The sequence below is a fragment of the Phocoena phocoena genome, chromosome 1 (genome assembly GCF_963924675.1).
Source record: "Phocoena phocoena chromosome 1, mPhoPho1.1, whole genome shotgun sequence".
Lineage (NCBI taxonomy): Eukaryota > Metazoa > Chordata > Mammalia > Artiodactyla > Phocoenidae > Phocoena > Phocoena phocoena.
In genome coordinates, this window is record NC_089219.1 from 118,538,052 (window position 1) to 118,560,295 (window position 22,244).

At 36.9% G+C, this 22,244-nt stretch overlaps 1 protein-coding gene across 5 annotated transcripts in view; it reads left to right on the top strand.

The window, feature by feature from the left end:
• Positions 1-22,244, top strand: part of UAP1 (UDP-N-acetylglucosamine pyrophosphorylase 1) — a 39,344-nt gene that overhangs the window by 14,076 nt on the left and 3,024 nt on the right. For 2 of the 5 annotated variants that reach the window (XM_065875228.1, XM_065875222.1), the window contains exons 2-7: positions 4,068-4,272; positions 6,346-6,521; positions 7,882-8,054; positions 12,800-12,993; positions 18,082-18,222; positions 19,024-19,212. In XM_065875228.1, coding sequence (XP_065731300.1) covers positions 4,068-4,272; positions 6,346-6,521; positions 7,882-8,054; positions 12,800-12,993; positions 18,082-18,222; positions 19,024-19,212 — 1,078 coding nt within the window. Of the gene's footprint in view, positions 1-4,067; positions 4,273-6,345; positions 6,522-7,881; positions 8,055-12,799; positions 12,994-18,081; positions 18,223-19,023; positions 19,213-20,334; positions 20,386-22,244 lie in introns of all 5 variants that reach the window. The other 3 variants (XM_065875205.1, XM_065875214.1, XM_065875235.1) reach the window with 3 other exon arrangements.

The window sequence follows — 22,244 nt, forward strand, 5'->3', positions numbered from 1 at the left end:
GTTTACCCCATCCCTTGTCCAGGAGTGCTGAAAGTTTAGATAGAAAGCTCTGGCAATGCTCTACATCAGAAGCACCTGTGCCAACCTCCTTGTTTCAGGCACATGTCCAAATCAAAGAGTATGTATGAGAGGAGCTAGTCCAAGCAGGAAGTTATCCAGGAAGCAGTTGACCTGTGAGAGGCCACTGTAAACTCTTCTCTCTGTTTGTTGTAAATGTTATCAGGAAAAGTGCTCGGACTCTGTTGGGCTAACATGCATGACTCCCCAAGGAGAGAGGTACACCCCTGCCCTGGAAATGGCCCATTCTGGCTTGATTTTTTTAAACTTCTGATTTAGTGTGTGTTAGGTCCTGATTTCTGTGGGAAGGTAATTAACTCTAGTGACCTGTAATGAAAAGATTATATAGTAATGTACTTTTCAGGGTTTTTTTTTCCATATATTTGCAGAAGTTTTGGGATAGAAGTTCATAATTTCCTAATTGTCACATGGGTTAAATACATTTATAATCAGTTAACATTTTTCAAATAGGTGCAATGCTGCCTGTGTAAAATTTATGGTATGACCCATACAGTTTGAAATCATGTATATTGCCATGTAACTAAAAGGCTTACTGAATTTTATTGGCCTGCTTAATTTCAAGAAGTATTTTATCTGTCATTATAAGACATACTAATTTATGTGTTACACACTTTTGATAAACATTGCAGTTTTATTGTAGTAACACAGATGAAATGGATGAATACTTCAGCCCCACACGATTTGGTATTGTTAACAACAGCTGTAGCTACATTTATTTAGTTCTTGAATTGAAGCTGGCTTTGATACTCTAGGGACTGCTTTCTTTCCTCTTGTTTTTCTCTGTTCATAAGTGAGATGCATACAGCAGGTAGAAGTTAATGCAGAGACACCTTTTTATCACAAATATTTATGGATTGTGTTATAATTCATTATAATAGTTGTGGCTAGGTGGAGATGAGATGTAAATGTAGATCTGCCTGGAAATGTACCCCTGGCAAGCATGGTCTCAATGCTACTTTTAAGACATAGTGATTAGATGGGTTATCAGGTCCACAGATGGAAAGAAGAATTGGAGAAAGTATGGCTGTTGGGGGCTTAGGAAATAAACACATGCCATTTATTTCAATGAAGAAAGAGACCACTATCAGCTGTTGGTTAGCACAGCTTTAGAATGGAAACATTTGGAAATTTGGAATGAAGCAGTAGTTTAGGGAACTGATCCAAGGAAGAGAAAAGGTTATACAGTGATATTTTGATAACCAGTAAGAATCTGTGGAAAGTGCTGGTTGTTGTTGCTTGGCCATCTGGCAAGCAGGAGCTCAGATGTGGAGCTGACTCTGGGAGTGTGGCTCTTACCTTTTACAGGTAAGGGAGCTGAGAGAAGAAACTTACTTTTGGACCGAAGGTAAAAGTAAGAAGGCAGGAAGGATGATTAGAGCCATATTAAGAGTACAACTTAAAACACATGTGCTCTATAAAGAAAATAAATAGTACCAAAAAAACAAAGACCTTTGTGTCCAGAATATTTATCTGGGACTTTTTGGGAACATGTTTAGAAATATTTTTGATTCCAGCACCTTTGGTGGTATGTGAGGGTCCAGACAGACTGAAGTTATTTGTCTGCCATTCTAAAATGGTGTGAAACCTGACCTGAACAGACATGAGACTTGATAAACTTTTTTTATCCCACTTAATGTGATTATAAGGTACTGTCTCAGATCTGCTGGGATAAAATATAACATATTGTCTATATACTATATTCCTTTTCTAAATTTTGAAGAGTTCTGCATTCTGAAATAAAATGCTGAAATAAATCTGGTTTAGGTAAGGGATTGTGGACCTGTATTTTAAAATAATGCTTTTTGGGTCAGTGACAGCAGAGTTAAATTTATTTCCTAGAAACCATAGTTTCTTTCATAACTCAAGGAATAACCAAATGTAAAATGGTTTTCAAAACTGCTTTATATGGTTCCCTGTTCCCTTCAGATTGCTTCATCTCAGCCAGTCTTCGTTACATGGTGGTTGTGGGGAGTGTTTAAGCACAACACGGAGCTGGAATGCTGTTAGAAATTCAGTGTTCAGCAAGTTTCGGAGAATGTGGGCTCTTCCCGGCTCAGCAGCTTTTCCATGTAGGGTGATGGGTAAGATAGATAAGAAAAGGCAGCACAACCTCTCATGAATTCAGTGGAAAAGAGTAGGAAGGGCAAGAAGGAAATAGGAAGGACAGTTTACACCCCTAAAAATTATGGTGCTATGTAATTTATCTGTTAAATGTTTGGGTGTGATAAGAGACCTTTGTGGGCAGTGCAGTGCTGGTGAATAGGCCCTGGGGTCAAGTTCTAATCCTGATTCACACTTTTTAGTTGTGTGACCTTGGGCAAGATCATTAACTCATCTGAGCCTATTATCTCTAAAATGGGGAAAATTATACCTGCCTTTTAGATTTTTAGTTACTATTTTGGAGTCTAACATTACCCCTGGTATTTTATTTTCAAACTCTGATAAGGTACAATGAAATGCCATGGAGAAAAGGACAAGGACAATCTAGTTATAGGCAATGAAGAAAGAGAGAAAATTAATTCTCAGATAGCTAAGCTCGCAGCTTTACATCAAAGGTGAGAATTATGGAAATATCTAATGTGCTTTTAAATTTTTTGATTGAAAAAATTGCTAGAAAGTTCTTGCATAACATCCTTGGCTGTACTTAGTTACTGGTGAAGACAGATTGTAGAATCAGGACAGTTCTGATTTTATAATGGATTTATTAAGAATATTTCTTTAAGTTCACAATGTACTAGTATATTAGCTTTAGGAAAGCCCAATATATCAAAAACACGTAAAGCCTAAAGCTGGTAAATTAGACAAACTTGCATTCCCTAAAGATGTAAAAAATAATTGATACTGGCCACCATTGCCCCCTCTGGCTTGGCCTACAGTTGTGGATAGTGGCCTGCCTTGTTCATAGAATTTCTGAGAATTTTAATGAAAGTATGAAATTCAGAAAATAGAACAAAAGCCATCAACCATTGCTTTATCACATCTGACCTTTTACAGCTTTTCTAGCTTCCCAGAGATCCAGTTTCTATGTTGCCTCTTCCCATAAGCTACTCTACCTTCTGGTGCTGAAGCTGTCTACCTTAGAGTTATGAGGTAGCTCTTAGAAATGGTACATGGCAAGATTTTATTTTATTTTATTTTTTAATCAAAAGTGAGAGCCTCTGTCTCTTAATAACATTTATAGTTTCACTTACAGTTTCAAAAAAACTCCGTGTCACATCCTTCTGAGCTGCAATAGATGACCCATTTAAAAAAAAAGGCATTTTAATAAATTTTACTGAAGTATAATTACATACAATAAAATGCACTAGTTTTATGAGTTTTTAGCAAATTTACACACCCATGTAACTACCACCCCAGTCAGATATACATTTCCATCATTCCACAAAGTCTCCTGATGCCCTTTTGCAGGCAAATCCCCTGAGCTCATTCACTTGAGTTGGGTTTCAAACCCAGCTTTCCTGACTTCAGAGCCCGGCTTCTCAACCGCTGCACTACACTGCTTTCCCAACTCAGGGTTTCTTTTCTTTACATTTACTGGATGGTAGCTTGTCTAGTATACTTACATCCTCATTGACTGATTGTTATTGATTGATTGATCAGCTGGAGGTAATTTAATAGCATCATCATTCATCCTGAAGCCTAGGGATCTGCTTTTATCCTCTCTTTTTCTTAACTTGCCACATCTGATAAGTTGTCAAGTGCTTGTATAACATTTATAACATCTCTTGGTCTTTGCCTTCCAACCTTATCAGAATAAAAATTATTAGTTCATTAAAGTATATTATTCATTGTTTGGTGTTTGGTTGGGTTATATAAATTTAATTTTTTAATAATAAAAATGTTTTTATTAACAAGATAGTCATCCATGATTACTTGTGAATTCCTTGTCTTTACACCTTATGCAGATAGGGTGATTCTTTGCAGCTACCTTTGTATATGTAATCCTAAAGTGTTGAATTATAGAGTGATACACGTATTTTCTTTTTTAGGACTTTTCCAGATTTCTCAGAACAAAGTAGCAGTTCTTCTTCTAGCTGGTGGGCAGGGGACAAGACTTGGTGTTGCATATCCCAAGGGGATGTATGATGTTGGTTTGCCATCCCATAAGACACTTTTTCAGATTCAAGCAGAGCGTATCCTGAAGCTTCAACAGTTAGCTGAAAAATATCATGGCAACAAATGCATCATTCCGTGGTAAGATATTTCTCATTATGGGACAGTGTCTGAACATGTATTGGTTTATAATATTCAAAATGCATATGTACTTTATTCATAGGCAGATGTATTTCCTGTTACTACAGATTTTCTTGGGAGCTATAATTTACTATATATGTTAAAATATGTGTTACAGCTAGATAGATAATCACTGTAGCCTTAATGAGCAATATATACTCACCTCCAACTTTTAATCCCTACCTGAGTACCTTTGGGTGCTCAGATGGTTCTCGTGGTCTAGAAACTTCATATTGAGTGGTACTTTGTCTATGTATAGAATTTCTGATTGAAAATCAGTTTCCCTCTGAAATTTGAAAGCATTGCTCTATTGTTTCAGCATTGCTTTGGAGAGGTCCATTGCCATTCTGATTCCCAGTCTTTTTTTTTTTTCCCCCCTTTTGCTCTGAAAGAATTTGGGGTCTCTTTTTATCTTTAGTAACTGAAATTTCATGACGACGTGGTATGGATCTATTTTCAGTCACTGCTGTGGGCACTCAGTGGGTTCTCTCACTCTAGAAACTCATATCCTTAAGTATTGGGTTATTTAGTCCTCCTGAAACCTCACCTTTCTCCCATACACACCAGGTGAAACCCCATTGATTTCTCTGCTGTGGGCCAAACTGGGATTCTCAGTCTCTGATAGTATGCCAGGTCCTCAGGGCCTATCTTGGCCAGTGTTCATCTTCTAAACACCAAGAGATTACAGGAAATTCTGCTCTGTTTTTTAAAAGGTTTTGATTTAGCTCTTGAATGTGTTTCTCAGAGCAGCTTTGGAAGTTAGCATGTTTTGAGGGGGAAACCAGCTGTGCGTTTGAAATCCCTCAAGTCCCTAATCTTGTTATTTTAGCTCCAGGTGACCAACAAAAACTCTGCTGGTTTCTCTGCCCTTCTGCCTGGTCCAAGCTCAGATTCTCTACCACTAGCCTTTACCCCAGATCAGCAAATACCCCCAGGAAAAGGCAGCTGCATATCTTTAGCTCTCCTTTGAAAGATTCTCACTCTCTTGAATTTTAGTTCTAATCCATGTTGCTTTTGTAGCTCTCTGATGCCTTTAAAAATAGGCTTTTTGTAATTTCCTCAGCTTTTCTAGCTATTAAGGTTGGTATTGGCCAGCTGTGAACTATTTTCTTCATTTTGATTCCCTCAGGGATTTTTGAAGGACATCTGTGTTCTAAGTGGCCAAAATTCTACTTAGAGCCCTGGCCTCCCACTATCATGTTGGATTTTCTTCTTTTTCTTTCTCCTCACAGCTCAGAATTTATTTTTCTTATGTGGAACAGTTTAGTCACTTCTTTTGTCATCTAAATCATGATACCCAAAGATTTTGTGCCCAGGGTTCATAATACTCATAATACCCAGGATAATTTGTTAATCAGACAGATATTGACTGTGCTGGGAAATTATATAATGTTCTTCATTTAACAGATATTAATTGAGTACCTACTTCTGGGTGCTGGGAACCGAGACAGATAGAACCAAAACAGACAAAAATCCCTACTTATATATGGTTTACATTTTAGTAAGGGGAAAAGCTATTGTAGTCACTAATTATGGTTTTAGATAGAATTTTTTTCTCTTTTGCTACAGTGGCATGGGTTGGATTTTTGTGACAACAGAGAGTATAATTACACTTTTATGATTTTAAATAAAGGGTGAGCAGAGCCCAGATTCCATTTCAATTTTTTTGTAAAAAGAACCATAAGAGATAATTAGAATGTATTACATTTATCCTTTTCTCCCTATTACTAGAATAGGAGATTTCAACCTAGAATACACTTTTCAGAGTTCTAAAATGTTTACTTGAGCCAGTTGTAGGCTTTCTGTTGCAGGAGATATGTTTTAATATTGTTACAGATTTATTTTATACATGAGGATTGATGAAGTTACTGGAAGAAATTCCCCTTGGGTAGCAGCTAATGCTGCCTTATCCAGGAAGAGGATGAAGGAAGTGAAAACAATAAACAGTGCCCTCAAAAATTTTCTTTAGCTTAGGAAATAGACAAGACTTTCACATAGTGCTATGGCTTAGAAGATTTACTTTTCTCTTGCAAGGTATATAATGACCAGTGGCAGAACAATGGAATCTACAAAGGAATTCTTCACAAAGCACAAGTACTTTGGTTTAAAAAAAGAGAATGTAATCTTTTTTCAGCAGGGAATGCTGCCTGCTATGAGTTTTGATGGGAAAATTATTTTGGAAGAGAAGAACAAGGTTTCTATGGCTCCAGGTTTGTAACCATTCTTATTTAATGGTGACTAGAAGTGGTGGTAACACAACTCATTAAATTGTTTCTTTGAAGTACGGTTGATTTACGATATGTAGCTCTTTAAGTTTTGATATATATTTTTTTAATACGGTGATTTGGATGTTAAAAATTAATATTTTAATTATTTTTAAATTTGGCCATGATTAAAAAAATGGAAATGCCCATGGGTGAAATGGATATGCTTTTATACTTCTGTGGACGTCTGCTCTTGAGAGCAATTTGAGCAGCATTCAGAGTATTTTATATATAGTATTGTTCATGGCTACATTGTTTATTGTAGTGAAAAATTGGAAACCATCTGCTGCTTAAAAAATAAGAGGCTAGATTATAGTTTACCTGTAGCATTAATTCTTAAACAGTATTGAAATAATTGTGTGGAGATATTAATTGACAAAGCGAAATAGTTTCAGTAGGTTAAGTAAGAGAATGAGAAATACAGAGCTACCTGCACAGTTGTAGTTTGCTAATGGCATCCCTAGGATTGGGCAGTGTGTTGCCTCTGTAGCCACATATAGTGACCATAAGTATGATCCCACTATAATATAAAGTAAATGTGTCAACTGATTCTCATCTATGTGAAGCTCTTCTTGAAGGAAAGGCTGAAAGGAAATAAAAACAGTATTTACAGTGGGGCTTTGCAGGTGTAGGCTTTTATTTCATCTCAACTCTTTTTCTCCCCCCCACTCAATTCTTTTTAATTAATGGAAGAGTTTACTATTTTTAGCTTTGTTTTGTGAAGTTGTCTAATTTTTTGTCATTTAAGCTGTAGCTGAGGTTGTTGATGGAAGAAGTACATTAAAGCAGCACTAAAAATAGATGGGGAAAGAAGAGGCTTTTGCATATATTTAGTTTAAATCACCATAGACCTTCATATTAATCTGGTTTCTTAACGAATCATTTGGTATCAATACTCATGTATTTTTATTTTTGAGATGGATGAAATTGTCAGTGTTGGGGCTATAAATACAGAGCTAACTTGAAATGTTATAAAAAAATATTGCCTGTTAAAGAATTTTATGTTTCACAATATATTATAGGCCAAATTGGTAAAAGGGCTGAGTTAAAAAGAAAAGTATGTTCTTTGGAGTTGCCTAGCCCCACATTAATAATGTTATTATACTTACGCTAAATTACCTTCAAAATCACGTAGTATAACTTTTTGACACCTGAATCCTTCCTTATGAACATTCAGTTTTCTTGGCCCTGTAATGTAAAACTGGTTTTCAGAGATCTTCATCCCAGTTGAGAAACATTAAACAGTCTTTGGGTTACTGTCACACTGAGTTTTGGTGTGCTACTAACAGGCTATTTTGTTTCCCAGATGGGAATGGTGGTCTTTATCGGGCTCTTGCAGCCCAGAATATCGTGGAGGATATGGAGCAAAGAGGCATTTGGAGCATTCATGTCTATTGTGTTGACAACATATTAGTAAAAGTGGCAGACCCACGGTTCATTGGATTTTGCATTCAGAAAGGAGCAGACTGTGGAGCAAAGGTAATGCCTTTCTCAACTATAATGAGGCTTTAAGTGGTCTTTCTCTTGTCAGTATATACATTCCAGGAGTCAAACTAGATTTATTAGGGTGATTTGGATATTTTAGAACCATTCATCTTCTAAAGTAACTAAACTGTCCCTCACCCACTTTTTTTCTTAAATTGGCAACATTTGATTCTAGACGTAATGATGTATGCTTAGTCCATCACAAGTAAGAGTTTAAAATATACGAGGATGATTTGTAAGTACCTGGGAAAGTGAATGGTCACCACTAGGCCTGGGATGGGCTTATTAATATCAAGTGGTTGGATTCATTAATATCAAGTTGTATTTGATCAGATTAACCCAGTTTCTTCCTATGACAGTTACTGGAGTAGTAGGTAAAGGAAATATGGTAGAAATAGCAGATGTAGACGTCAGTAAGGCATTTGACAGGGTAACTCATGATAGTCTTGTGAATAAGATGGAAATATGCAGATAGGGGATAAGGACAATTAACGAGATTAAATAACTGCATGAATGACCACAAACATACTGATATTGAGACAGAGGGAGGTTTGTAATGCCATATAATACAGCTGTCCTTGGCATAGTTCTTTTTAGCATTGTTTTTTGGTTGCATAGATGATAATATAAGAGACTTGCCTTTATGACATGAAAGACCTTAATAACACTTTGGAAGATTTGAAAATATTAATGTAAATATTACTTTCCTGGAAATCTGTAAAGGTATCAGTTCTCACAGAATTAAAGTATAACACAATCCTGATCAAAGTCCTAGTGAGACTATTTTGGGGACATTCGACAAAATGATTGTAAAGTTTAGAATAAATAAATAAAGTTTAGATTGTAAAAAAATTATAAATAATTTTAAAATTAAATTAAAAATAAATAAAGTTTAGGTTGTAAAAAAATGATGATAAGGAAGGAAGAGCTGAAGACAATCTATCAGATATTAAAATGGGTTGTAAATATAATAACTAGGAGTGTAGTACTGAAACCAGAATAGAATGATAGGTTAATGGAACAGATCAGTCAGAAACAAACTCACGTAAAGATGGCATTTCAACTCACTGGGGGGAAATGAATGGGATAACTGGATAAAAATAAAGTAAAATGTCTCCCTCAGAGCTCATACCAAGATCAATTTCAAAGGCATTACCAAGTAAAAAAACCATAAAGATGATAGAAGAAAGTTTAGAATAATTTTATTTATTTTTTTATTTGAGTTTAGTTGATTTACAGTGTTGTGTTAGAATAATTTTATAATCAACATGAAGGGAAGACCTATTTCCCAGAAGCAAAAACCATATAGGCTTCTGACAAAAACAAATTGAACTACATATAAATTTTAAATATATGAATTTTAAAAGAAGAGCTGCCATAAGAGACATATCATATCCTTGGTTGGAAATTTTCTATTACAAAGATGTAATTTCACTCCAAATTAATCTACAAATCTAATGCAAAGTCACAGAAGCTGAAGTCTTAAATTTACTAGTACAAGTTTTGAGAGAATAAGCTGGTAGACCTAAGAAGATGACTCCTGACTCTGAAAGTAAAGGGTTGGTTTAGTTCATTGATTGAAGACCTCTATCTATTTCAGTACTCTATGAGTATCTGTGCTGTATTGTAAATAGCTACTAAACTGTAATAGAAATAGTGCATTGGATTTTAATTACGTAGCTACTAAGCTTTAAAAAACAAAACAAAACTGTATTTCTGACTTTGTTCCACTTGGTGTCACTCTTCTTTCTAAAATGGAAACTTAAAATTTTACTGCTCTGAGCTTCAGAATCAATTTAAATTCTAAATGATTAGAGAATGTTGAACCTGGGAGGGACGTCAGAGATCATGTATCTGGTCAACCCCTTTGATCTCAGAAATGGACACTCTGAGTTCCAGTACTAAATAAGTTCCAGGCTCAAGGTCCTTCATCACATTAGCAGAGGCAGGATTAGAACTGTTTCCCAACTCTTATTCTTAGTATTATATCACATTTATAAAGCCAAATTCTTTAGATTAATTATGTTCTTGCTGGCAGCTCAAAAAGCGTTGAATTGGTGTGCCAACTTTTATGAGTATATTAATCATACAGGAATGTAAATATAACCATTCTCTCTTCTCCATTTCCCCTGGGTCCTCTAGGACAAATCCTGTCTCAGTCTTCCTGCTTAGTTCTGTGTCTGGCATATAATGTAATCGTCACTCAATGAATGCATAAATACATATTCAAATGGAACCGAAATATTACAAGACTGGTATATGTTAAAAACTTTTAGAAATAGTAGAAACCATTTATGTAATCTGTCCTCCCACACTTTTAATTTAAAAAAAATCAAGATGTTAAAGTATTTTTTTAAAAAACACCAAATTAGGGAGTGATTCATAGTGTGTAGTAGAATTCTATGCAGGGAATTCTTTTTTAATTCTTTAATAGGCTCCTGTCTTGGTGAATTAAGTATTTTTTATGGAGTGAGAGCCTTGAGAAAAGACTTAGTGGAGTGGTTTACAAAAGTTCATAGCTGAGAGAGTAGGAATGATTGTTAATTAAAGATAATTTTAGGGCTTCCCTGGTGGCACAGAGGTTAAGAATCCACCTGCTGATGCAGGGGACATGGGTTTGATCCCTGGTCCGGGAAGATCCCACATGCCGTGGAGCAACTAAGCCTGTGTGCCACAACTACTGAGCCTGCGCTCTAGAGCCTGCAAGCCACAAATACTGAAGCCCGCGTGCCACAACTACTGAAGCTTGCGTGCCTAGAGCCTGTGCTCTGCAGCAAGAGAAGCCACCGCAATGAGAAGCCCACATACCGCAACAAAGAGTAGCCCCCGCTCACCGCAGCTAGAGAAAGCCCACGTGCAGCAATGAAGACCCAGTGTAGCCAAAAATAAATAAGTAAATACATAAATTAAATTTAAAAAAGAAAGAAAAAAATTCCTTTAAAAAATGTTTAAAAAAAGAAAAGATGATTTTGTAAAGCAGTTGCAGTAACTTTGAGGTTGAAGTGTTACTTTGAACTCAGCTTTTCAGGATTTAACTTGTAGGAAATCAAGAGACCTCTTAATTTTATGCTGTACATCTTTTCTGTAGAATGTAAACTGACTTCCAACTTCATGTACTTTACAAATGCTTTCTTTTGTAATCTGGACTTTTACAGTATTTGGAGGTTCAGAGTTGTTATAAAAGTAAACCTTTTACTGGCAGATTAACACTTGGGAAGTAAAGTGTGAATATGCTTATTTTTATTTTCCATGGCTGGTTAGGAGTAGGGTTGTATAGAAGTGATTGGAAAACAAACCTCGTGTGTGTGTGTGTGTGTGTGTGTGTGTGTGTGTGTGTTTTAATGGGAATGGGAGGAATCTATTCCAGATTCCCTGTCTACTGAGATACCTACTGTAGAGAATGTGAAGTGATAGACTAGAATTGCAAATAGGTCCATGATTGGTTTAAATAATTTTGCTGTATGTTTCCCTCCAGTTTAATCCACTTCTGTGGTAGAAGGTTTCTTTTCATTGAATACTGTACTCCTTTCAGGGCAGCAGACAATGAAACTACACAGCAGGCCTACGTATCCAGTAGCCCAGCCTCACTGAGCTACACTCAGTGCCTATATCTCTAATTGCTGTGTAAACTAAGTGCTCAATACTGGCTTTAGTTGTCTGGAAGGGACTACCACTGGCTGTATTTATTTTAAGAGATCAGTTGCTGAAGAAAATCTTTAATTTTATTGATATAATTTCATGTATGGTTTGGATAGACTTTTCAAAGTGGGGACAGATTTTTCAAAATACTCTGGAATATGCTGAATTGTTAATCGAACAGGGCAAAAATAGTATCTTCATATATTTTAATTGTTTGATTCTTCTGCTGGATATTCATCTCATCTGAGGCTTGGGTTTTCTATTAGTGCATTGCATACAGTTGTTTCATGATTTTATTCTAAACACTTAATTTAGGTCAGTGATATATGCTTAGGGTAGTGGGGTATCAGAATCACCTGTGAGGTTTTTAAAAATTACATACTCTTATGTTTTCCCTCTGATTTTGACCAAATACTTTTCTCTCAGCTCCCTGATCATCCGAGAGTCTTTGCTAGATTATCAAATCACTGGTTTTCAGACTTTTTAAAAAAGCATAGAACCTCTTACTTCAAACAAAACCTAGCCTGCAAAACATAAATATGAGTGGGCTTTTCTGACTGAAGTTGGAGTGGAACCCTGTGACCTGCCCACTCTAACCCTCCTACCTCCTAGCCAAGCCCCTGAAACATAAGGAATTTGCTGTATTCATGAATGAAAATGAAAGAAACACCATTTTCAAATGAAATATTGATTTGTGCAAAATGAGAGGCAAAATGCCTTACTTCTCTTGTTTTGTGAATCTCAGAGAGATTTTGTTTCATTTATTCTCAAAGTAGTTGAGTGTGGTTAAGGATAAATTCAGTAATAAAAACATATTCGGGGGGGCGTAGACTCCTCATTTAGTTATTCCCAGTCCAGTGTGATTTCTTCTGGGCCCTATGTGTATGATGGACTTTCTACTGTACAGTTTAGTTAGATGATAAATAGGAGGGAGATAATTTACCTCTTTTCAGATAGATGATTATCTGAAGATTCCTCTGGACTTAATACCTTAAAGATAAAGTAAGTAAAATTGTAAATGTGATCTTGGAAAATGACAGATCTCCAGTGCAGCGCCTGATTAAATTTCTTTCTCTACTGTTGTCTTCCTTTGGTGGCAGGTGGTAGAGAAAACGAACCCTACAGAACCAGTTGGAGTGGTTTGCCGAGTAGATGGAGTATACCAGGTGGTGGAATATAGTGAGATTTCTCTGTCTACGGCTCAAAAACGAAGCTCAGATGGACGACTGCTGTTCAATGCGGGGAACATTGCCAACCATTTCTTCACTGTACCGTTTCTGAGAGATGTTGTCAAGTATGCGCAAGATGGGGGCTTTTAAAATTTTTTATTTATTGTTAATTCGAAGCTAAGTCACTTGAGAAGTAGGAAGAAACTTCAAGTCCATATCGTACATGATTCATCTTCCTTTCTGATGAGCATCTTTATCAAATGGAAGTTTACCTGACATTGTAGTTGTTTTTAGTACGATATATCATTGAGTGCAAATTAGTAGTAGCCCGTTCTCCTCAGTGCATTAACTGGAGTCCAAAGCAGTTCTCCCTCTTCTTCTCTTACTTCCCTCCCTCCAACTGTGCTAGGTTCTGGAGAAGCAAAGAATAAGAAAGGGAATACCCTCTCTCTACCACAACTGGAAACCTTAAAAAATACAGATGTCTACCCTACATCTACTGAATCAGAATTTCTGGAGGTCGATGCAGACATCTGTTGTTTTTTTTTTTTTTTGCGGTACGCGGGCCTCTCACTGTTGTGGCCTGCTCTGGATGAGCAGGCTCAGCGGCCATGGCTCATGGGCCCAGCCGCTCCGCGGCATGTGGGATCCTCCTGGACCGGAGCACGAACCCGTGTCCCCTGCATGGGCAGGCGGACTCTCAACCACTGTGCCACCAGGGAAGCCCACACCAGATTTTTAAATAAAGGACATTCTCAATATCTGATTCTTCACTTCATTGCTTTTTAGACATTTAAGATGACTACTTCTTAAAAAGTTACTCAGCTTTACTTTTTTTTTAAACATCTTTACTGGAGTATAATTGCTTTACACTGTTGTGTTAGTTTCTGCTGTATAACAAAGTGAATCAGCTCTGTGCATATGTATATCCCCATTTCCCCTCCCTCTTGTGTCTCCCTCCACCCTCCTTATCCCACCCCTCTAGGTGGTCACAAAGCACCGAGCTGATCTGCCTGTGCTATGTAGCTGCTTCCCACTAGCTATCTGTTTTACATTTGGTAGTGTATATATGTCCATGCCACTCTCTCACTTCGTCCCAGCTTACCCTTCACCCTCCCCGGGTCCTCAAGTCCATTCCGTATGTCTCTGTCTTTATTCCTGTCCTGCTCTTCGGTTCATGAGAACCTTTTTTTTAGATTCCATATATATGTGTTAGCATATGATATTTGTTTTTCTCTTTCTGACTTAATTCGCTCTGTATGACAGACTCTAGGTCCATCTACCTCACTACAAATAATTCAATTTCGTTTCTTCTTATGGCTGAGTAATATTCCATTGTATATATGTGCCACATATTCTTTATCCATTCATCTGTCGAAGGACACTTAGGTTGCTTCCATGTCCTGGCTATTGTAAATAGAGCTGCAATGAACATTGTGGTACAAGACTCTTTTTGAATTATGGTTTTCTTAGGGTATATGGCCGCTAGTGGGATTGCTGGGTCATATGGTAGTTCTATTTTTAGTTTTTTAAGGAACCTCCATACTGTTCTCCATAATGGCTGTATCAATTTACATTCCACCAACAATGCAAGAGGGTTCCCTTTTCTCCACACCCTCTCCAGCATTTATTGTTTGTAGATTTTTTGATGATGGCCATTCTGACCTGTGTGAGGTGATACCTCATTGTAGTTTTGATTTGCATTTATCTGATGATTAGTGATGTTGAGCATCTTTTCATGTGTTTGTTGGCAATCTGTTTATCTGTTTTGGAGAAATGTCTATTTGGGTCTTCTGCCCATTTTTGGATTGGGTTGTTTGGTTTTCTGATATTGAGCTGCATGAGCTGTTTGTGTATTTTGGAGATTAATCCTTTGTCAGTTGCTTCGTTTGCAAATATTTTCTCCCATTCTGAGGGTTGTCTTTTCATCTTGTTTGTAGTTTCCTTTGCTTTTAAGTTTCATTAGATCCCATTTGTTTGTTTTTATTTCCATTTCTCTAGGAGGTGGGTCAAAAAGGATCTTGCTGTGACTTATGTCATAGAGTGTTCTGTCTATGTTTTCCTCTAAGAGTTTGATAGTGTCTGGCCTTACATTTAGGTCTTTAATCCATTTGGAGTTTATTTTTGTGTAAGGAAGTGTTCTAATTTCATTCTTTTACATGTAGCTGTCCAGTTTTCCCAGCACCACTTATTGAAGAGGCTGTCTTTTCTCCATTGTATTCTCTTGCCTCCTTTATCAAAGATAAGGTGACCATAGGTGTGTGGGTCTATCTCTGGGCTTTCTATACTGTTCCACTGATCTATATTTCTATTTTTGTGCCAGTACCATACTGCCTTGATTACTGTAGCTTAGTAGTATAGTCTGAAGTGCAGGAGGCTGATTCCTCCAGCTCTGTTTTTCTTTCTCAAGATTGCTTTGGCTATTCGGGGTCTTTTGTGTTTCCATACAAATTGTGAAATTTTTTGTTCTAGTTCTGTGAAAAATGCAGTTGGTAGTTTGATAGGGATTGCATTGAATCTGTAGATTGCTTTGGCTAGTGTAGTCATTTTCACAGGCTCATTCTTCCAATCCAAGAACTTGGTATATCTCTCCATCTGTTTGTATCATCTTTAATTCCTTTCATCAGTGTCTTATAGTTTTCTGTATACAGGTCTTTTGTCTCCTTAGGTAGGTTTATTCCTAGGTATTTTATTCTTTTTGTTGCAGTGGTAAATGGGAGTGTTTCCTTAATTTTTCATCATTAGTGCATAGGAATGCAAGAGATTTCTGTGCATTAATTTTGTATCCTGCTACTCTACCATATTCATTGATTAGCTCTAGTAGTTTTTTGGTAGCATCTTTAGGATTCTCTACGTATAGGATCATGTCATCTGCAAACAGTGACAGTTTTACTTCTTCTTTTCTGATTTGGATTCCTTTCACTTCTTTTTCTTCTCTGATTGCTGTGGCTAAAACTTCCAATACTATGTTGAATAATAGTGGTGAGAGTGGGCAGCCTTGTCTTGTTCTTGATATTAGAGGAAATGGTTTCAGTTCTTCACCATTGAGAACGATGTTGACTGTGGGTTTATCATATATGGCCTTTATTATGTTGAGGTAGGTTACCTCTGTGCCTACTTTCTGGAAAGTTTTTATCATAAATGGGTGTTGAATTTTGGCCAAAGTTTTTTCTGCATCTATTGAGATTATCATATGGTTTTTGTTCTTCAATTTGTTAATATTGTGTATCACATTGATTGATTTGTGTATATTGAAGAATCCTTGCATTCCTGGGATAAACCCCACTTGATCATGGTGTATGATCCTTTTAATGTGCTGTTGGATTCTGTTTGCTGGTATTTTGTTGAGGATTTTTGCATCTATGTTCATCAGTGGTATTGGCCTTTAGTTTTCCTTTTTTGTGATATCTGTTTCTGGTTTGGGTATCAGGGTGATGGTGACCTCATAGAATGAGTTTGGGAGTATTCCTCCCTCCAGTGTATTTTGGAAGAGTTTGAGAAGGGTAGGTGTTAGCTCTTCTCTAAATGTTTGGTAGAATTCACCTGTGAAGCCATCCCGTCCTGGGCTTTTGTTAATTGGAAGACTTTTAATCACAGTGTTAATTTCAGTGCTTGTGATTGGTCTGTTTATATTTTCTATTTCTTCCTGGTTCAGCCTCAGAAGGTTGTGCTTTACTTAGGATTTGTCCATTTCTTCCAGGTTGTCTATTTTATCGGCATATAATTGCTTGTATTAATCTCTCATGATCCTTTGTGTTTCTTCAGTGTCAGGTGTTATTTTCCTTTTTCATTTCTAATTCTGTTGATTTTAGTTTTCTCCCTTTTTTCTTGATGAGTCTGGCTAATGGTTTATCAATTTTGTTTATCTTCTCAAAGGACCATTTTTTAGTTTTATTGATTTTTGCTGTTATTTCCTTCATTTCTTTTTCATTTATTTCTGATCTGATCTTTATGATTTCTTTCCTTCTGTTAACTTTGGGTTTTTTTGTTCTTCTTCTTCTATTGCTTTAGGTATAGGGTTAGGTTGTTTATTTAAGATTTTTCTTGTTTCTTGAGGTAGGACTGTATTGCTATAAACTTCCCTCTTAGGACTGCTTTTGCTGCATCCCATAGGTTTTGGGTTGTTATCTTTTCATTGTCTTTTGTTTCTAGGTATTTTTTGATTTTGTCTTTGACGTCTTCAGTGATCTCTTGGTTATTTAGTAGCATATTGTTTAGCTTCCATGTGTTTGTATTTTTTTACAGTTTTTTTCCTGTAATTGATATCTAGTCTCATAGCATTGTTGTTGGAAAAGATTCTTGATATGATTTCAATTTTCTTAAGTTTACCAAGGCTTGATTTGTGACCAAGATATGGTCTATCCCGGAGAATGTTCCATGAGCACTTGAGAAGAAAGTGTATTCTGTTGTTTTTGGATGGAATGTCGTATAAATATCAGTCATGTCCGTCTTGTTCGGTGTGTCATTTAAAACTTGTGTTTCCTTACTTTTTTTTCATTTTGGATGATCTGTACATTGGTGAAAGTGCGGTGTTAACGTCCCCTACTATTATTGTGTTACAGTCGATTTCCCCTTTTATGGCTGTTAGCATTTGCCTTATGTACTGAGGTGCTCCTATGTTGGGTGCATAAATATTTACCGTTGTTATATCTTCCTCTTGGATTAATCCCTTGATCATTATGTAGTGTCCTTCTCTGTCTTTTGTAATAGTCTTTAAAGTCTGTTTTGTCTGATATGAGAATTGCTACTCCAGCTTTCCTTTGATTTCCATTTTCAGGTTTACTTTAGAATTTCAACTCCAGTCCCAAAATATTTCCCATTCCACTATGCTTTTTGTAGCTGTGTTATTAATTCATCCAAAGTAATTATAAATACTCATCTTTCCATCTAACACTTGATGGTATCTCAGTTGGGAAAGTTGGGGTGAAGAATGGAACATTTTATAAAAGACATGGAAATCATGGGAGAGATGTTGGTGTGAGCTGTGTGTGTACTTTTTTATTTTGGAGATCATGATTTGATTTTTTTTTTAATTTAAGGAAATAAATAGGGAAGTCTATTCATTTAAACGTGAACTGAAATTTAACAAATGCTTTTCCCTTTGAAATCTTAGTACTCATTGTTGGTGCGTTTGCTCCTGAGTATGTTTATCAGATTCTCTGGCATTTTAAATTTGGAAAGTGATTTTTTTTTTTTTGTCTTTTCCTACTTAGTATTTATGAACCTCAGTTGCAGCACCATGTGGCTCAAAAGAAGATTCCATATGTGGATTCCCAGGGGCAGTTAATTAAGCCAGACAAACCAAATGGAATAAAGATGGAAAAATTTGTCTTTGACATCTTCCAGTTTGCAAAGTATGTTTCGAATAGCATCAGTAAGATTAAGTATGTCTTGAAACGTTGCCCTTTACTCTTCTAGGCAGAACACTCTTTTCAGAAGACAGTTGACAGCATATATGTCAGTTATGGCATTTTGATCGTGAGTGTATAGTTTTGACTCATTATCATCCTCTAGTGTGAAACCACCAATCCAAGAATATGGTTTGAGTTGCCTGTGAGTACTTTTTAAAAAATTTCAATTAGTTTATTATCTGACTCTCCTGCAAAATTGTTAAAGTCACTTATTTTGGCTGAGAGACAGAAAAGGTTGAGATAGAGAATTGGCCCATTTTGTGTTTAGGATGTCTTACTGATCTGAGTAAATGTTTCAGTGAACATGTTTTTATCTTATATAGCTCTCTGTTAAAGATCACATTGATGTTGAGATTTGTGTCTCAGAATTTGACCAATATGAAAATGCAGAAGAGTAATCTTCCTATATACGTTTCTAAATCATCCTTTTTGCCTGTTTTTTTTTTGTTCCAGAATAGGTACTAATATGATCTTTTTGTATTAAGATTTCTAATCTGACTTAAGATTAGATGAAGTATTTTATTGTTGGGGTTGGAAATAATTTTTCATTTTGCAGAGAGAAAGAAGGGAATTCCAACTTTATTTCATCCAGGGATGAACATTATTTCTTTCAGCATTCGTTTGAAATTGGATTAAGAGAGACTGTAATTGAAGACCAAAGGCTTAGCTATATAGAGAGGAGTCAGAAGCTGTGTGCACAGTTTTATTTCATTATAAAGCAGTGTTTGTATGGTTCTACTCTAGGAAGTTTGTGGTGTATGAAGTATTACGGGAAGATGAGTTTTCCCCACTGAAGAATGCAGACAGTCAGAATGGGAAGGACAACCCCACTACTGCAAGGCATGCTTTGATGTCCCTCCATCACTGCTGGGTCCTCAATGCCGGGGGCCACTTCATAGATGAAAATGGCTCTCGCCTCCCAGCAATTCCGCGGTAGGTTGATGCCTTTTCTCTTTTGTGTGTACGCTTCCTGGGCTTCTCCTCTTGGACTTCTTTTTCCTCTATCTCTGATGTATTCCTAGAACTTAAAAAAAAGCAGAGTATTGATGTGGGCAGATCCTGATGTGAAGTAATGAAGGCTTGGCCTGTTACAAAGAGAACAATAGCTTTACTTCCCCTTAAAGAGGAATCTTCTAAAACTCTTGGTTTTTTGGATGCCTCTCTACTGTGTCAGTGAACTGACTCCTACTGAATGATGGTCAGAAGGTAATTCTTCTGGTGTGCCCCATGGTTAAAGTCCATCAGAGGCCACTATGCCACAGTGCAAGAGGATTGATTTTTGCTGCCCATATATCTGTGGCCTCACTTAAGTGCTATCCACGAGCCCCTGCCCTCCAACCCTCAAAAGACCTGCCACCCACAGGCTGCCTATGAGACATAGGCGTACTTCAGTTCTCACCATGGCACTTTCAGATTGCTGAGGGAGGTGCCAGGAAGGGATGTGCATGCTACATACATTCACTGATACTCAAACTTTGGAAATGTTTTAGGATTTTAGAATTAAAAAAAAAAAAAAAAAGAAGATCCTTGGAGCTATTCAAATGTGAGATAAAGTAAGTTACGTCTTATGTTTTTTGATAAAACCTCTTGGCACCTAGAATTTCCCCTTTCTAAATCATTCGATGTTTCTATACTTTTGTAAAAAACATTCTGCCGTATAATTTATATTCTTAAGGGATAAAAAGATTGTTTGTATGCACAAAAGCGCTAGAATGCCTTGGTAAAGGTTAGAACATTGGGCCTTGGAACTTACTGGTCCATAACTGTGTTTTTACAAGAAGGAGCAGTAGTAGACTGTCTCGCAGTCCAAGGCTACTTTCAGGCTCTGTCTTGTCAACAGGCTTGCTCTGTGCCATGTGATATTGTCCTCATGCTTCATCTTTGACCATTGAGTTTTTTGTTTTTCGTTTTTTTTTACCCCCTCAGATCTCCTTTGCCAAGTTTATAATTTACCATAAATACATGCCTTTCAGTCAAGTATATTTTGCAGTTCCACTTCATTTTTATTGTTTGGTATGTTTCCTTTCCCATTAATGCTTATTTGTTCCTACATAGCAGTGCTACAAATGGAAAGTCAGAGACCATCACAGCTGATGTCAATCACAAGTAAATATACCAGCCTGCCTGCAGTGCATGGTGATGGGGCTGTGCTTCCCTCCATACTAACTGGCATTGTAGTTTAGTGCTCTCTGCCTTTTGGTGGTCTGGGGGGGGGGTGGGTGATTGAAGCTTTGGTGGGGGTACTGCTTATTTGGTGGCAGGTATCTCGCTGGATGACACTAACTCAGAATCTCAGTGCATGCTGGAAATGGGGAGCATGCTTTTCTAAAGAATTTGACCATAGGTATTTGAGCCTGTAGTGACAAGTTAACAAGTAAAAGATAAAATCTAGAGCAGGTTACAGGCCAGGGAGAACAAATTTGGATCCCAGCATACCCCTTTTAGCATAAGCTAGATAAAAATAACATTCTGCAGATGTGTCTTATCAAATTGGATATATGCTGTCAGTATAAAGGCTAACTACTCCTGACATATTTGATGGCTCTTAACGTTGAGAAAACTGTCCTTTTGATTTATTCTCATAGTAACAGCTCCATTTTTCGTCTCTCTGTGTTAATTTTAGTCAGTTATTTCCTGCTCCTAAAGAAAGTGTCTTTTTGTCTTAATGGTTGATAATTTTTAGCTAGAAGTAGCATGTATCCTCTCTTGTTTGGGTACTGACAGAGTTTGAAAAAGCCATTATCTTTATAGCTAAAGAGACAGCTTGGTATTCTTATTACACTTTAAAAGTAATAAGGTTAGTTTGAATTTTAAGTTTTTAAGATAATTTGGGAAATGTGTACATAGCCAAGGATCTGGAGATGGGGATTTTCTCAGAAATAGAGTGGCAATGATGTGAGTTTCATCTGTATGTTTTTTCCTGCCTGTGCCACTCATCTTTGCCCTGTAGAGACAAGTCCCTGTGAGTGTCATTGTTTCTGGGATGTGGCCCTGGAGACAAGGAAGTGGACTCACAGAGCTGGCTAGTTTCTTATAGCAGCCATAGCTAACTATTGCCCTTCATGCCATGGCAGCTGGGACGCAGTGCCCTTTGTCATTTTCTGTCCCATCCATCGTCTTTAATATGTGGAAGCAACCTGCTTTTACAATTAAAAAAATAAATTTTTGACCCTAAATTTCCTTCTGATTGAACCACAGCTTTTAACCTGTTAAGTGAAACAACTTCTTAATTATACAACCGAAAACAACATCCAGCTATCTCAGTTAAGATACAAAAAGTTTTAAACATTATTTAGTTCTTGTTTGGGTTCTTTTATCTCACACTCCCCCCATCCCAATTTACTTCATTTTAACCATTTGTTGAATAGTTAAACTGAAATCAAAGTTTGGCCCCAAATGAGATCATGGAATTAGAAATAAGTCCTGCTGAAATTCTTAGCATTAAAGGATGCCCTCATAGAGTAGAAAAGATTACTTAAAAATGAGAGATGGAAAGAATGTATTTTTTATAAAAGAGGGAAGAAACAGCTTGGAGGTATTCTGAAAGAATGGAAGCAAGGATGCTGAATTTTGACAAAATGACATTATTTTTATTTTTTACCTGAATACCTACTCAACAGCGTTAGCTACCAGAAGGATGCTTGACTAAAGAATTAGGGGACAGGGCTGTTGGGGGCTGATTTGCCTATCTCCTGAGATTTTACATTTGGTGACGGGAGCTCGTCTCTTTTCTCCTCTCGGGCATCCAACTTTCTTAGTTTTTTGGGGGATCTTTGTGGTACTAGAAGGGAAGTTATATTCAGGTCGGCTATGTGTTCCTCCGGTTCAAAAACACCTTCAGTTCCTGGCACACCAAATCCTTTAGGGGTTCAGGTGGGGCTGGGTTATATACATCTTATCAGTGGAATGGGTCCTCATTTTCCCATTTGGTTTTATAGGACTCCAAGCTGCCCCAGAGGGTCTGG